Source organism: Ixodes scapularis, unplaced genomic scaffold (genome assembly GCF_016920785.2).
Source record: "Ixodes scapularis isolate PalLabHiFi unplaced genomic scaffold, ASM1692078v2 PGA_scaffold7__128_contigs__length_106722199, whole genome shotgun sequence".
In the NCBI taxonomy this organism is placed as follows: Eukaryota; Metazoa; Arthropoda; class Arachnida; order Ixodida; family Ixodidae; genus Ixodes; species Ixodes scapularis.
Window position 1 is genome coordinate 52899802 of NW_024609882.1, and position 14009 is coordinate 52913810.

General features: G+C 45.6%; 1 protein-coding gene across 1 annotated transcript in view; it reads right to left on the reverse strand.

The window, feature by feature from the left end:
- Positions 1 to 303: 303 nt before the first annotated feature.
- Positions 304 to 14009, reverse strand: part of LOC120846097 — a 71452-nt gene continuing 57746 nt past the window's right edge. The window contains exon 5 of the mRNA XM_040217769.1: positions 304 to 408. Coding sequence (XP_040073703.1) covers positions 304 to 408 — 105 coding nt within the window. The remainder of the gene's footprint in view (positions 409 to 14009) is intronic.

The following is a 14009-nucleotide window of genomic DNA, read 5'->3' on the forward strand; positions in this document are numbered from 1 at the left end:
AAACCCCATTACTTTTTTGCAACAGGTGTAGCAAGATATGTAACAAAGAACCTACCTTCTGGGAGTCCTTACTCACGTTACATGCATGAATATAACGGCACAGTTATTTTTGCAACAACGTTGCAATCCCTGAAACTGCAAAAATGATGTACGAAAAGTAAAATTGTTGTTTTATAAAAAATAAGGTTTGTAAAGCAGCAGATATGACTTTCACTTTTTTTTATTTTGACAAAATTATAAAGTAAACATTTCAAAGACATGGCATATCATACAAACATTTTACTTTGCGGTGTCACCTGCAGCCTAACGTGCCTTTCTCTTGCAGATAGTAGCATACGCTGTCTCATTCCGTTTTTGCCAATCTGTAAGCCAATATTGCAGCCTTTGAGTCATCGTTTCGTCGCAGAACTGTGGGAAGTAAGAACTCAACAAAGTCATTTAAGGATAATAAATCATAAACAATATTGTACGTAATGGTTCAGTTTGGAATATATTACTTTTTATTTTATATCGACAATAGTTATTGCAAACATAGTGCGACGAGACCCACAAGAAGATATTTGTAGTTTAATCTGTTCTAAATAAGGTGTATAAAAGTTTAAGGTTATGATTATTCTTGCACTTAGCGCATTAGTAATTTGATTAAGACAGTGGATGAAGAAAAATTAATTACCTTTCATCACCTGCATTTAAGCCTCGAGAATATTTGAACAACGCCCTCTTTACCACAGGCCCAAACGCTACATCACAACCACCTTTACTCCTACCACAACCGTCACCATTACTTTATTACTTCTCGCACTGCAACTAAACCTACGAACTAATAGGACGAGCTTGTTTATGGTAGTATTTCTAAAAAAAGCGGCACGCCGCTTGACTCCTGAACGTTTTTGAAGGTTACATAGATATGGGAGCAAACGAATATTTATTAAACAAATTAAAAGATGATAAATTTCCATAATCACGTCACATACATGCTAACGTTCAGGTGCGACGTAAGATATATGAACTAGGTAAGTTTTTTTTTTTTTTTGCTGAAAACGCAATAATTACAAGAATCATTCAAAATATCAAACATAATCTCTCTCGCTTTTATTTCTGAATGACACATGTTATTAGTTAAAAAAAAAACTAACGTGCATTCTCTATATACCGGTCGCAATGCACGGATTACTATAATCAATATATTATTACCAATCAAAGGCTAAAGTTTCATTTAAATGTAAAGGTTGCTCAAAATGTGTCGGCATTGAAGAAAAAAAAGGTGCGTGTGTGTATTTGTGGGGGGGGTGTTTGCACGCACGTGAGCGTGTGAGCGTGTGAGTTTGTTTGTGAGCGTGTTAGCGTGCGTGTGTGTGTGTGTGTGCGTGCGTCTGTGTGTGTGTGCGTGCGTGCGTGCGTGCGTGCGTGCGTGCGTGCGCGTGCGCGTGTGCGTGTGCGTGTGTGTGCGTGTGTGTGTGTATGTGTGCATGCGTCTGTGTGTGTGTTTGTGTTTGCGTGTGTGTTTTAACTGACCGCGAACTTTGTCTCAGGCGTCCCGTAAAGCATGGAATGCATTCCTTTAAGGAGCGATGATTTAAAAGTGTTTAAGTAACAGGCGTCTCCAAAATATTTTGTCTAAATGGCCGGATCAGGACTATGTCGCTGTATTGAGGTCCAGAAAGTAAATATGTAAATTTAATACGGAAAAAACTGAATAAGTAATATTAGATAAGGATTTATATAGTAGTAGTAGTAGTAGTATGGCGTTTTGGGGAGGGGGGTTGGGAAGCCGACTGATGTTGGGGCTTACTTAGACGTCCATGTCACAGTCACCATTTATATAAACATTTGAAAGTTATAATAAAGTTTAGGAAGAAAAATATCAGGTGAATGAATACAACCACTTTATTTAGAATCTAATTTTTAGCTAATTATGCCACTACAAAACACGTGTGGCGAAGAAAAATCTTCATGCATAAATCAAAGCGCCTAGGAACTTTCCAGGTTCCGACAGGGCAGAGCATTAATGAGTGTAATAGAACTGAAGCTGACAATCGGCAAAATATGCGACGCGGGGCACTAAGCTCAGTATACATGGAAACGCAAAGTAATTTTAGCATACAATAAGTTACACAGATATAAAACAGGGGATTAAAAATTGTGTTGCTGGTGAAGATAGTGTGAAATTAATACTATGTCTAAAGGACGCGTGTTATGATAGGCGATTTTCTCTCGATTTTTCGGGTATCCTCGTCCACGCGGTTTGTGCGCATTTTGGGAGCGTCCCGCCGTCGTTTTTCACAGGCGCAGATTTGGCGCCGGTAAGAGCAGAACTGCTGGAAACGGGCCGCGGACCCCTCTTCATATAAAGCACCGCGGCCAGTCACGGGGAAGGCTTACGATATATGAAATTTCTCATGAGGTTATGATGTCCTCTGTCAAGGGGACAATGCCCTTGCTATACATAGTGGAGAACTTGACGTCCCCTGTAACAACGGCACGCGACGCAGTCACGATACATCACGATCACTCAGTGTGCGAAATCTCTACTACATTTTTTCCTCAGGGGCAGGGAAACGAGTACGCAACGCGATCTCGGAGAATACCACTCGTTCATGGATGCCGATGCAGTTTTCTATATTTGCAATGCCAATCACAAAGATGTTGCGATTTTTGTGCAAAGTAAAAAGAAAAGTGTGCCGGTTTTTTTTTTTTTAATTAGAGAGAAACTATAATGGGCTTGATCTGCTGTGATGTCCTGACTAAAATCTATTCCCAATCTGAGTGGTGACTGCCCGTTCAATGACGTGAGCTTAGCTTTACACAGAGACGTGCAAGTGAGGTCATAAACTACATATAGTGTCACCATTGTTGTTCATACCAAGCGTGCGGCTATAGATTTTGAATACGACTCTATTAAGGCGGACGCCCTATATATATCATCCTTCAGTCGACCTTTGAAGTCCTTGAGCAAAAATACTTCGGGGACACAAAAAGTACGAAAACACGTCGGCGATACGAAATATACAAAAACGAAAGGTACGAATGAAACGGCGCCATAAGTGCTTCGTCAGAGAGCTCTTGAATGCGGTGGATACTCGCATCATTCTGCGGCAAAATACTCAAGATCCTAGACTCTTGGCCGCTTCGACGGTTCCCCCAAAACAAGTCGTCCAACTTCCTCGCAGTGTTCTCTACATTCGACGCGTGCAATATACCCGATGGTGCTTAGGGGCATCGACAGATGTCTGCAGTCCTCTGCCTTGATTTATCTACTACATGGTGTGTAGATCAAGACCAGAACCATTTCTCCCTGTATGTCGCAAATTGTCCTCGACGATCTCTATCCGTATCGGGTGTCGTCAATACTTTTCGTCGCTTTCGTGAAGAGCAAGGCGTTTCAGGAAAGTCGCAAGCACGACCCATATAAGCGCCATCACTTCATATTGAAAACGGAAGTTCTGGATTTGGGTAGCTGTCATCAGATGGAGAGGTTTCATTATGCTCAAGATCTGTATAGGAAGGCCTATATGACCTTCCAACACTAACTCAATCAAAGGGAGGGTTCCCTACACTAAAGTTTCCTTCCCAAAAGACCCTTTTCTACTGTTTTACATTTTGACTCCGGACAGGGGAGAGCAGAGTCTGTGTTTAATCTCCACGGCAAACGCGAGACTCACGTTTACCTTCACGCAAGATATAAATAAATATATTACCATTCGCTTTATGTCTGAAACGCCTCGCGTTTTGGAAAATTGACAAAGAGAGAGCCGTCAATTTTGCCAGTTGCGATGGAAGAACCGTAATTTTATCCAATGTTCACGAAAAATCAGTGTACGTGTCTCTGGTGTCCCGGCAGGTTCGCGCGCGAAGAGATTGGTCGAGAGACGCCGTCATCCGGTCTTTAAATTATTTCAGGGAAACTGGGTTCTTTTTTTTTTTAGATATGCCCAAAGAACTGCAGAATTAGTTATTTTGACAGTTTCGGAATGATTCCGATAAACGACTTCATTGGAAACGCAGCCAGTTTCTTCTACGCCATGAAAGGAATTCAAGGAACTCTGTTGCACACCTGTGGACTTCACTGCTTATACATTGGTGCGCTCCTGTGTTGCGATATACAACTTCGCGAGTGCATCCACATTTTTTTCTAAACATGTTGCGTCTTCTTAACTACAGCGTGTCAAAAGCCTCAAATGTCCGAAAAGAAGAGTTGAAACGCCGCCATCGTAGATAAAGCGCTTGCTGGCAAACGGTTTCAGTCCTATTTTCAACACAACAACACTCCTGTTTTCTCACAACTTACGAGCGATAGTTTGTTGCGTGTTCTGCTGCAGTGTTTGTTTCTCGAAAATTTGAACGTAGAGCTCGTAAGTTAGCTTACGGGACTCGCATTTTTTTTATCCATTTCGCCCTCAAGCACTACTCCCTAGCATCTACATTGATTCAATAGAGTTTTTGTTCTTAACAGACAAATCCAAGAATGTCATATTTCGGGAATTTGTTTTGAACACTCCCAGTTTCATTTTGTTTGCGTAGGAAAACAAGGAATGATTGGGTGGATAACCAGAAGTATCCAGGTGAGTTTCGGCAAGGGTTGCGGGCTTTGAGTCTACATCGGGGTGGGTGATTTGGAGGAGGAACGAGTCCGTGTCATTACACGCTATGCGAGCGTCGGTGAAAACGCGCCGCACTTCTTTGTAGAAAAATTCGTACATGAGAATGTTGGACATCTCTAGGATAGAGAAACCAGCGAACACGGGTTTGTTCAAGTGCAGGGTTTTTTGAAAAAACTGAAAAATGACCACAGTCGGGCTGATGGTCACAGACAGTTTGAGGTTAGTCTTCTGCAGGTTTTTCAACACTTCTCCCTCGCAACACGCTAATTACAACGCTAATGTACTAACGTGAAATTTCGCTTGTCTAGCGATAAATTGAATTCATAATGAGCTGAGATAAGGTATTTTGAAAAGCATGTGTCGCCTGTTTTCGCAGGTTGTGGTGCAAGTCGATGAAATCTTTTAGGAATCCACTCTGCGAAAACTTCAAAACACGATGAATGACCTTTATTTTTAGAATTAACTTCACATATAGCTTGAGAATTCGGTAATTAATGACGTAATTGCGTTACGGGTGTAAGGTTAGAAGCAGCTTTCGTTCAGACTCTCGCTGGCTAGTCGGATTGTTTGAACAGGAAGGTTTTGAAAGGTTGATAGCCATTCGAGTGAGAATCCTCGTGTCAGTGGGAGCCAGGGGAACGTCCGCTTGCGAATCGTGTAGTTCCTGAGAGTAGTCGAGGTCCATCTCTGAAATGTAACCCTCGGGCGCGTCATCGGGAACCTGATGGAATTGGAAAGCGTTGATTTCCTCGCGGTCAAGCCAGCGAAAATAGGTGCATGAAAGGAGTTGGCGCATTATAGAAGCCTACAGGTCGTTCACGTCGAGCTCTAAAATGCGAGAAACCTCCGTGTCGGGATCAAAACATGCGGATCCCGGCACGTTAGCCTTCGCGTTACGAATAACAGATTAAGGGATTCCTCCTCTCAAACCCGCTTCGATGAAGAGATACGCATCCACGTCGTCGAGCCGTTCCAGTTTTACCCCAGCCTAAGTGCGCTGGCGACCTGAGCGCGGGGACAGAGACGTTGTTTAACGGATCAATCTCATACCTGTATAAAGTCCTCTCCTGAAATTTTGGAACACGTCGGCGAGAAGTAGGCAGTCGGGTTGGAGGTATCAGTTACTGTATTATCCTAGGATTTTGAGATTGAATGTTCGAAAGACGGTTTGTGCGTGACAATAGTCCTCCTCTGAAATGTGGCTGTCTTTAAGCTTGTTGTAAAACGACTCGAGCAGTGGTAGCTGGGGCTCCTCGTAAGCCTTAGAACTGGTTGCGTAGTCGTGGGGAAATACGCCTTCCCGTGCCAGAAGCTCGACATGCTGCGGAAAAGCCTGGTTTAGGTAGAACCGGTTTTCGAGAACTTCCGAATAGAGGTCCTGAAGCAGCTCGTCCAAGCTGGATGGGAGAACGGCTAGATTATCGAGAGACCGCAGGTTACCCACGTCAAGTCTTTAAACTGTTCGCAGCTAGTGGCGAGCTCTTTAATATTTTTAGATTCGAATAACTCGAGTTTCAGTAGAATAAAGGCCAGGTTATACGAATGGTTATGTTGAATCACTCGACGACAAGTCTCGCCTCCCTCCTACCTTTCCCTAGGAGCGGGAGTTGTCGTCTCAAGGGGACTCGCTCCCGCATAAAGAACGGGCCTTGATAGGATCGTAGTTGCTGTCTGGGAGTGACACGAGAGTCAGACAGGGTTTAAAAAGCCACCCAATGTTTCAAGCAGTAAGCGGTTTGTTCATTGCTTGCTATGTTGACTTGAACCAGAAAAGCTGCGTGCAGCTTTTGGGGAATATTGCATGTGATTCAACTTGGAATAGTTGCTATTTTATTTGTCCCTCGCTATGCGGCCTGTACACGGTGACCCATGATCCGTTGATAGGCCCCCGTCTGACGACTAACACAACCTGAACGTGTTTAAAAATACCAGATAACAATTATACCTAAAATATTCAGGACTGCACGTCACTTTTATCAGGCACGACCATCTAGTCAAAACGAAACCTTATCAACGCGTGTCATTAGACCACCATTGACTCAGGCAATATGACAAAGGTTGCAATAACAACATTTGCTCCCATTGAATACGTTCAGATGTCACTTGTGTTCAGTAGGGTGGTCTAAGGATTAAACGTTTACTAGGTACTCATCGAAGGGCCACCTTCTGATTTGCTCAACTTCACAACCTGCTTGTTGTCAACGATCCACTATTGAGCACAAAGTGTATCGCTGCAGCTCTTCAGGAGGTTTTGGGGATTACGGCATCGTCATTTATAAAGACAATTGTGAATCCAGTGTCTCAACGAGAATGAGGTTTCCCACCAATCAAACAGTAGAAAATCAAACTACTCACAAAAAATACCCCAATATTATAAACATAGGCGATTGATTGGCTTGGTGAACATCTACAGACGTTTTGAGCTCCAGAGCGCGGAAACACTCGTTAGGGACACTGCTCTGCGCTTAAAGGGCACAAAAATGGTCCTCTAGAACTTCTTGAAGCAGCATTTGCCTTCAAAAGGGTCAATGAAACATTCGCCCACACCAGGTTGCTTATGTACCCTTGTGGAAACTACGTGTAAGCTGCCTGAGCTAAACTGCGTTAACTCAGGCAGGCTGTGGGCGCCGCCATAACAGGGCGCGAGTCCCGGATACGAGAGCAGAGCGTAAGCACTTCTGTAGGTTATCCCTCGCCCTCCTGGGACGAACTGCCACCGAAACACCCTTCTGAAGCATCCTTACTTTGACGGATTCCTCTCTCCGTGGAGCCAACCTTCTACTGTGGCAACAGAAGAATCTATTTTTCAAAAGCTACTTAAGCCGGCCCATAGCAGAGGCTGACGACTGTAGTAGGACGATATCTTTGCTTCGCGGAGCTTTATCCTTGTTGGCTCTTCTTCTTTAGGTTAATCTACCCATTGTGTTAGCGTGGAATCCGACCGGTGATCCTGTGAATTGAGGCAGGGCCAATACCAGTTCATTTAGGACAATGCGTGTGGGCGAAATTATCAATAGACACGACGTTCAGAGATTTAGTGCGTTGCCACTCGTCTCTCCCCCCCCCCCTCTCTTTTTGGACATTTCCATTCTATTAACGAGCTGCTCCGCCGTTGCAGTAAATACTGCAATTACGCTGTGTCATGGGCAGATTATAGTCATTGGGTAACAAAGGAACCCATATTTGTCGCCCTATATTGGGTACGGATGTCCACTGCGAACAAAGCAGCATCTGTCGTCTTTGCAATAACCGCCAACCAACGAATTTCCTTTCAAACAGCCGCGGATAGACCAAGAGAGAGCACAAGGGTTCAAACCACTACGCCAATACGGCTTGGTGGCACCTTCAGTCATGCATGGATACAATGTACAAAATTATTTTAACCGACGTTTCCCCAAATGGAGGCGACTCCGACCGGGAAGAAAGCAGTACCCGTTAAAGTTTTGACGATTAATCAGGTGAACCAAGGCATGAGGCTAAGTGTCTATCACCTTCAGCCACGTATAAGCGAAATGGAGTGCATTTTCACACACGCGTTTTTCCAAACGGGGGTAATTCATCAAGCCCGGATTGCCCTGGGGCATCCCCACCAGAACTGCCAAGGCGAAAATGAACGACCATTTGAATGAAGTCGAAGCACTTCCGACATCCAAAACCAAGATGGATAACTGAGTGAGTCAACTATTCCATTCTTCTCCGACACTTTTTGTGCCACCGCTGATGAAATACAGGACTGACGCCGACACAGTTTTCGGTGGACGAACTTTTAAGATAGACAGATTACCCACGATTGATTCGGGCAAAAGCCAGTGAGCGTCAGTAGGGTGGAAAGTTGGGCTGGTTGGTAGTTATTCATCTTGGTTTTAAAAGCGCGCAAAAGACCAGGACAGAGTAAGAAACACAAACGACGGACGAACGCTCACTCGCAACTGATAGGTTTTATTGGAACCTCAGAAAACACAAAAAGCATCCCCCCCCCCCCCCCCCCCCCCCCCCCCCCCCCCCAAGATCGCTCATGCGCACCGCAGCTCCTTGTTGTCAAACTACACATCTTAAAAACTGTAAAATCACGATGTTTACGTGTTGACACGTGTCGTTGTCTTTAAAAACGCCAACTCGGCTTCAGTCAGTGCAAGGGAGGGTTGGCTTATGCATCCCTCTCCCCGAGAAGCTATCTGAAAGTCCTCCAAGATCTCTCTCGCCCTCTGTTCTTTATACGTGCCCAAAATATCTGTGTCACCGAACGCTGGAAAGCAGCCGCACCGGTCACAGTGGACAGCCAGGTGGCCCGACGGTGTCGCTCGAAGAGAGGCACGGTGCTCCCTAAGCCTTTCATTAACACAGCGACCAGTTTGGCCCACGTACACTTTGCCACAGGATAGAGGAAGGCAATACACCACACAAACTCGACATGTGAATTTTCCTGTGGAAAAAAAACATGTGAACTGTTTGTTCGATGTCGGGTTTATGTGGTGTATTGCATTCCTCTATCCTGTGGCAAAGTGTACGAGGGCCAAACTGGTCGCTGTGTTAATGAAAGGCTTAGGGAGCACCGTGCCTCCATTCGAGCGACACCGTCAGGCCACCTGGCTGTCCACTGTGACCGGTGCGGCTGCTCTCCAGCGTTCGGTGACACACATATTTTGGGCACGTATAAAGAACAGAAGGCGAGAGACATCTTGGAGGCCTTTCAGATAGCTTCTCGGGGAGAGGGATGCATGAGCCAACCCTCCCTTGCACTGACTGAAGCCGAGTTGGCGTTTTTAAAGACAACGACACGTGTCAACACGTAAACATCGTGATTTTACAGTTTTTAAGATGTGTAGTTTGACAACAAGGAGCTGCGGTGCGCATGAGCGATCTTTGGGGGGGGGGGGGGGGGATGCTTTTTGTGTTTTCTGAGGTTCCAATAAAACCTATCAGTTGCGAGTGAGCGCTCGTCCGTCGTTTGTGTTTCTTACTCTGTCCTCGTCTTTTGTGCGCTTTTAAAACCAAGATGGCCAATGAGCGTCGCGTGTAGTGATAATGTTAGAAACTTTGGTGCCACTTTACAAGTTGTGGCTCCGATAAAAGAGGCGGCTATCTTTCAAAACGTCGCGCACTCTTGACGCAGTTTAACCAGCGCTACCGCTAAAGTGAAACACCTTGAAAAGCGTCCCGAGTACGTGGTAGACGCCGCGCCATATTGGCCTGCCTAATACGGGAACCACATTAGTGTCACCGGACGAGATTGTAAATCGCGTCACTTGATATGTTTCAGAGAAATTGATTGTGGACCGAAGTTTTTAACACTAAGCATTAAGAATCGGACTGTATATATGTGAATAGTTGCAAATATTTACACGGACAATTGAAATCGGGCGGTGCACCCACCATTTTTAAAGATTTTTTTTTTGTATTTTAAATTTAGCGTAGACAGAGGTGTTACTTACCGGAAGCATATTTTTTAAATCAAAAAATAATGAACTCGAGGAATCTCACATGTCAGCGAGAACTCTGGCGGGAAACAAAACACGTAAACGGAGGACTACCGTTCCTGTACAGAAACAAATAAAACGCGACCACAAGGCAGATAAAAAAAAAAACATTGATCAAGTCAGCTCTACGCTACTAGACACATTCTTAAGCAATATAAAAAATCATGAAAAAAAGATGCAAAAAATATCAAACTGGGTTTTTAATAGTGTTTTCAAAGGAAGGTAAAAACTAACCCTAAATAAGTTTTTAAGACTGTTAAAACCATCAAAAACCATAATACTGTTATCCCTGCTTCGTTAGAAAAGAAAAATTAGTAAATGGTGCCAATGAAAAAAGCAGAGCGTTTCAACATTGTCTAGACCTAAATTGTTGCGCCTTCCGCTCCTGTCAATATTCCTTTTTGTGTCTGACCGTACGATAGATACGGTTATGCCTGATATGATAATCCATGTAGATCATCCAGTGTCTTTTCTACGGGATGTGGACACATAAAAATCTTGCGGGCCTGATAATCTTGCGCCGGGAATCTTTCACAAATTCAGAAAAGCCATTCCAAGGTACCTTCACATTTTTGTTTTTTGCAAATATCTAGAAACTGGTTGAGTCCCGAGCGACAGAAAAAAAAAACGAATGTTTTTTCGATTTTCAAGTACGATTAAAGGACCTACTGAAAAATAACAGCCCGGTGTTGCTTGCGTGCATTGTTTGCAAACTGAACGCAAATAATACAGCTCAATATATATCTTTCTACATTCTAGTAGTATCTTTTCTCAAGCTCAGCCTGGCTTCCTTTTTGCATACTCGTGTGTTCACAACAGTTGTCTCGAATGCCGCTGAAAAGAAACAACGTGTAAATGGTGTATTTTTGGAATTTTGTGAAGCATTAGTCACCATGCCACAACATTTATGACTAGAAAAACTTGTATCCCTAGGTATCATAACTATAACTATAAACTAAGCAGCTAGTTTTTCCATCTCGAAAAAGTGCCATACTGAATGGGTAGGCATTTTTTCGCCAGTTCGGATATTAAATGTGTGGTGGTTCTATTGTAAATTACAATATTTGTCAATATGATTTGAGACTGCATTTAATATTATATAAAATCACTTGCACGGAACTGTGAACTATACAAAATAGTTTAAAATGATGCGGTTGCTAGTATACTTTAAATATTAAAGGCACTAGAAGATTTGTTGGACGGTTAAGAAATATAGTTAAAAATACCGACGAACAAATATATTTCTTTGTAAGAACTGGACACACCGCTAGGCGCATCCGGTCTCAAAAATAGAAGAAAAAAAAAGACACGCGTGAGCTATACGCTTATGAGGATCAGTTCCTTTCCATAGAGGACCAAAATGTAACACTTTAGATCGCCCGTCTTCCGCATGCTCCATTCACCAAATCTGGTGACCCGGGCGTGATTGTCAAGTACCAGGGTGAAATACAGCAAGGAGAGCCATCGGGCCCGCCGCCAGCCACTGTTGCAGCAGCCGCAGGCCTCCTTCCACCGTACTGGGAACGCAACCCGCGAGTTTGGTTTCTCCGAGCGGAATCACAATTCCATCTCGCAGGGGTCACCGCAAAAGGCCGGAAGTGCCACCACGCCATCTCGACGCTTTCACCTGCTGCCGCCGACGAAGTCTACGATGTTTTGGCAAATTCATCTCCAGCAACACCGTACGACCAACTGAAGACTGCTCTGCTCCAGCGCACCTCAGCTTCGGAACTCTCCCGCCTGCAGCAGCGTCTCTCGGCGGAAGAGCTCGGCGACCGGCGGCCAAGCCAGTTGCTGCGACACATGACGGACCTTGTTGCAGAGCGCTTTAACAATCTGGACGACGTATTCCTCCGCGAGTTGTTTTTCCAAAGTCTTCATTGCAATATTCAGATGGTTTTTGTAATAGCCGCGTCCCACTAGAGCGACAGACAGCAACAAACGACAGCGACACACGACAACGAGCGGCACACGACACCGACAGACAGCCTGTTTGTCGCGGTCCACCGTCCCACGTGGGCGGACACGACGCAGAACACGGGGACAAGGAAACTTGTTTCCTAGTTTGACTGGACTTGTCAACAAAACACTTCAAAATACACAGACAAACAGAGTCTGGCGACGCGGTTTTCGTGGTTTGCTTTTTGGGCATAAAACGCGCCGACAAAACAGTGAGAGTGGAGATGATTACTTCATTTCTTGACTAAAGCTTCCGCTTCTCTTCATTTGCCGTTGGCGACCTTTCGTAAACAGTCGTGACAATCGACACCAAACTTTTTCCGAACTAGAAGTACCCGAATCGTTCCTTTTTTGGGCCGTTCGAGCCATTCTAGGTGAGCGCACGGAGTATCACGCTGATTTTGAGGATGTTTATAACTTGAAATTCGAATGATCAAGGGCAGGCGCTCTTTGATGGATAACACGGCATCCCGACTATCACGGAACGTGATGACAAGTCTCTCGCCTGCCGGAATGGCTTGCCGCGGAACGTCGTGTCCTACTTCGTGGTGAGCGGTCTTACTTTGGTCAGTCCTCGCACATGGGTGTATCCATCCTGATGCAGGGGCGTAGACTTCGGCGTCTTGAAGCACCACCTCGCGCACCAAGTTTTCGCGAGCAAAACCAGCCACAGAAAATTCCCTTTCGCAACACGACCGCCCAGCGCCAGGCTCCAGCCAGCAAGCCGGGCCCGCGACCACTACGTGCAATCATCGGTGGGACCGGAACTGCGGGGCCGGGAACGAGCAGTGGCCGACAAGGGCTTCTCGTTCCGGGAGGAAGGGTAGAAGGGTGGGAAGAGAGGCCACAGAAGGCATAAACGGGCGAGGAGGATAAGTTCGTCTCCGAGAGATGTTCCTCAGTGGGACTGCTTGTTGCGCTTCAAGTCCAGCGACAGACAAGAACTCGTCCGTCGTCGATCGTTTGTCGGCGCCTGTCGGCGATTGTCGCGGGTGTCGGTCGTTGCAGTGGGACAGCATCGGCGACACGGAACATTGTGGTGTCGTCGGACAAAAACCGGTGTTTGTCGCTCTAGTGGGACGAGGCTATAACAGTAACAACCTTGGATTTCACCGAACTTGCCATGCTGGCTGACACAGTTATGGAAGTGACCACTACACCTGTTTCCTATGTTACCGTGGCTCCACAGCAACCAGTGCCCCTGAACTCTGGATCGGCCTTCAACAACCAGCCTGTCAAGGCCAACATCGAGCAGGTTTGACAACGTTCGGAGGGGATTGTCGTCGCCGCTACACGAGGCCCCTCACCCTCGTGAGTCATGTTGTTGGAATCTTACGTCTCGTCAGTCACGAGGCAAAAGTACGCGATCACCGAGCTTTTTCGTTGTCCGCTATTACCACCGCCGCTTTGGTTCCAACGACCGACATTGCCTCCGCCCCTTTCATGGAAGGAAAACAGACTGGCCGACCTCCACAGGTGACGTGTGGTCACGGTCTCAACGAAAGTCGCCTGTTCGGAGTGAGTGACCGAACCACAAAAAGCCGGTACCTTGTCGACACCGGAACCGTATTCATCGCTGTTCCATCAACGCGTACCGATTTATTTTCTGCGCACAGTACACAACAGGGCCATCCCAGTCTACCGAGAACGGTCGATCACCCTTAACCTTGGCCTCCGGCGGGTTTTGCAGTGGATTTTCCTGGTGACCGATGCCAGCAAACGAATTCTCGGTGTTGACTTTCTGAACCACTACAACCTCCTCGTGGATGTTAGAAGCAGGTGACTGATAGACTCTATCACGCTACTTTCCTTCCATGGCGTCGCAACGGACAACAATGTAGTCTGTACCTCTGCGTGCACGATTCCAGAAGAAGCGTTCAAGGCCTCGCTGAATAAGTTTCCGAGCCTTGCTGAGCCAGGTAATTGGACAAAACCCGTCTTGCACGACGTACAACACCATATTGGGACTACA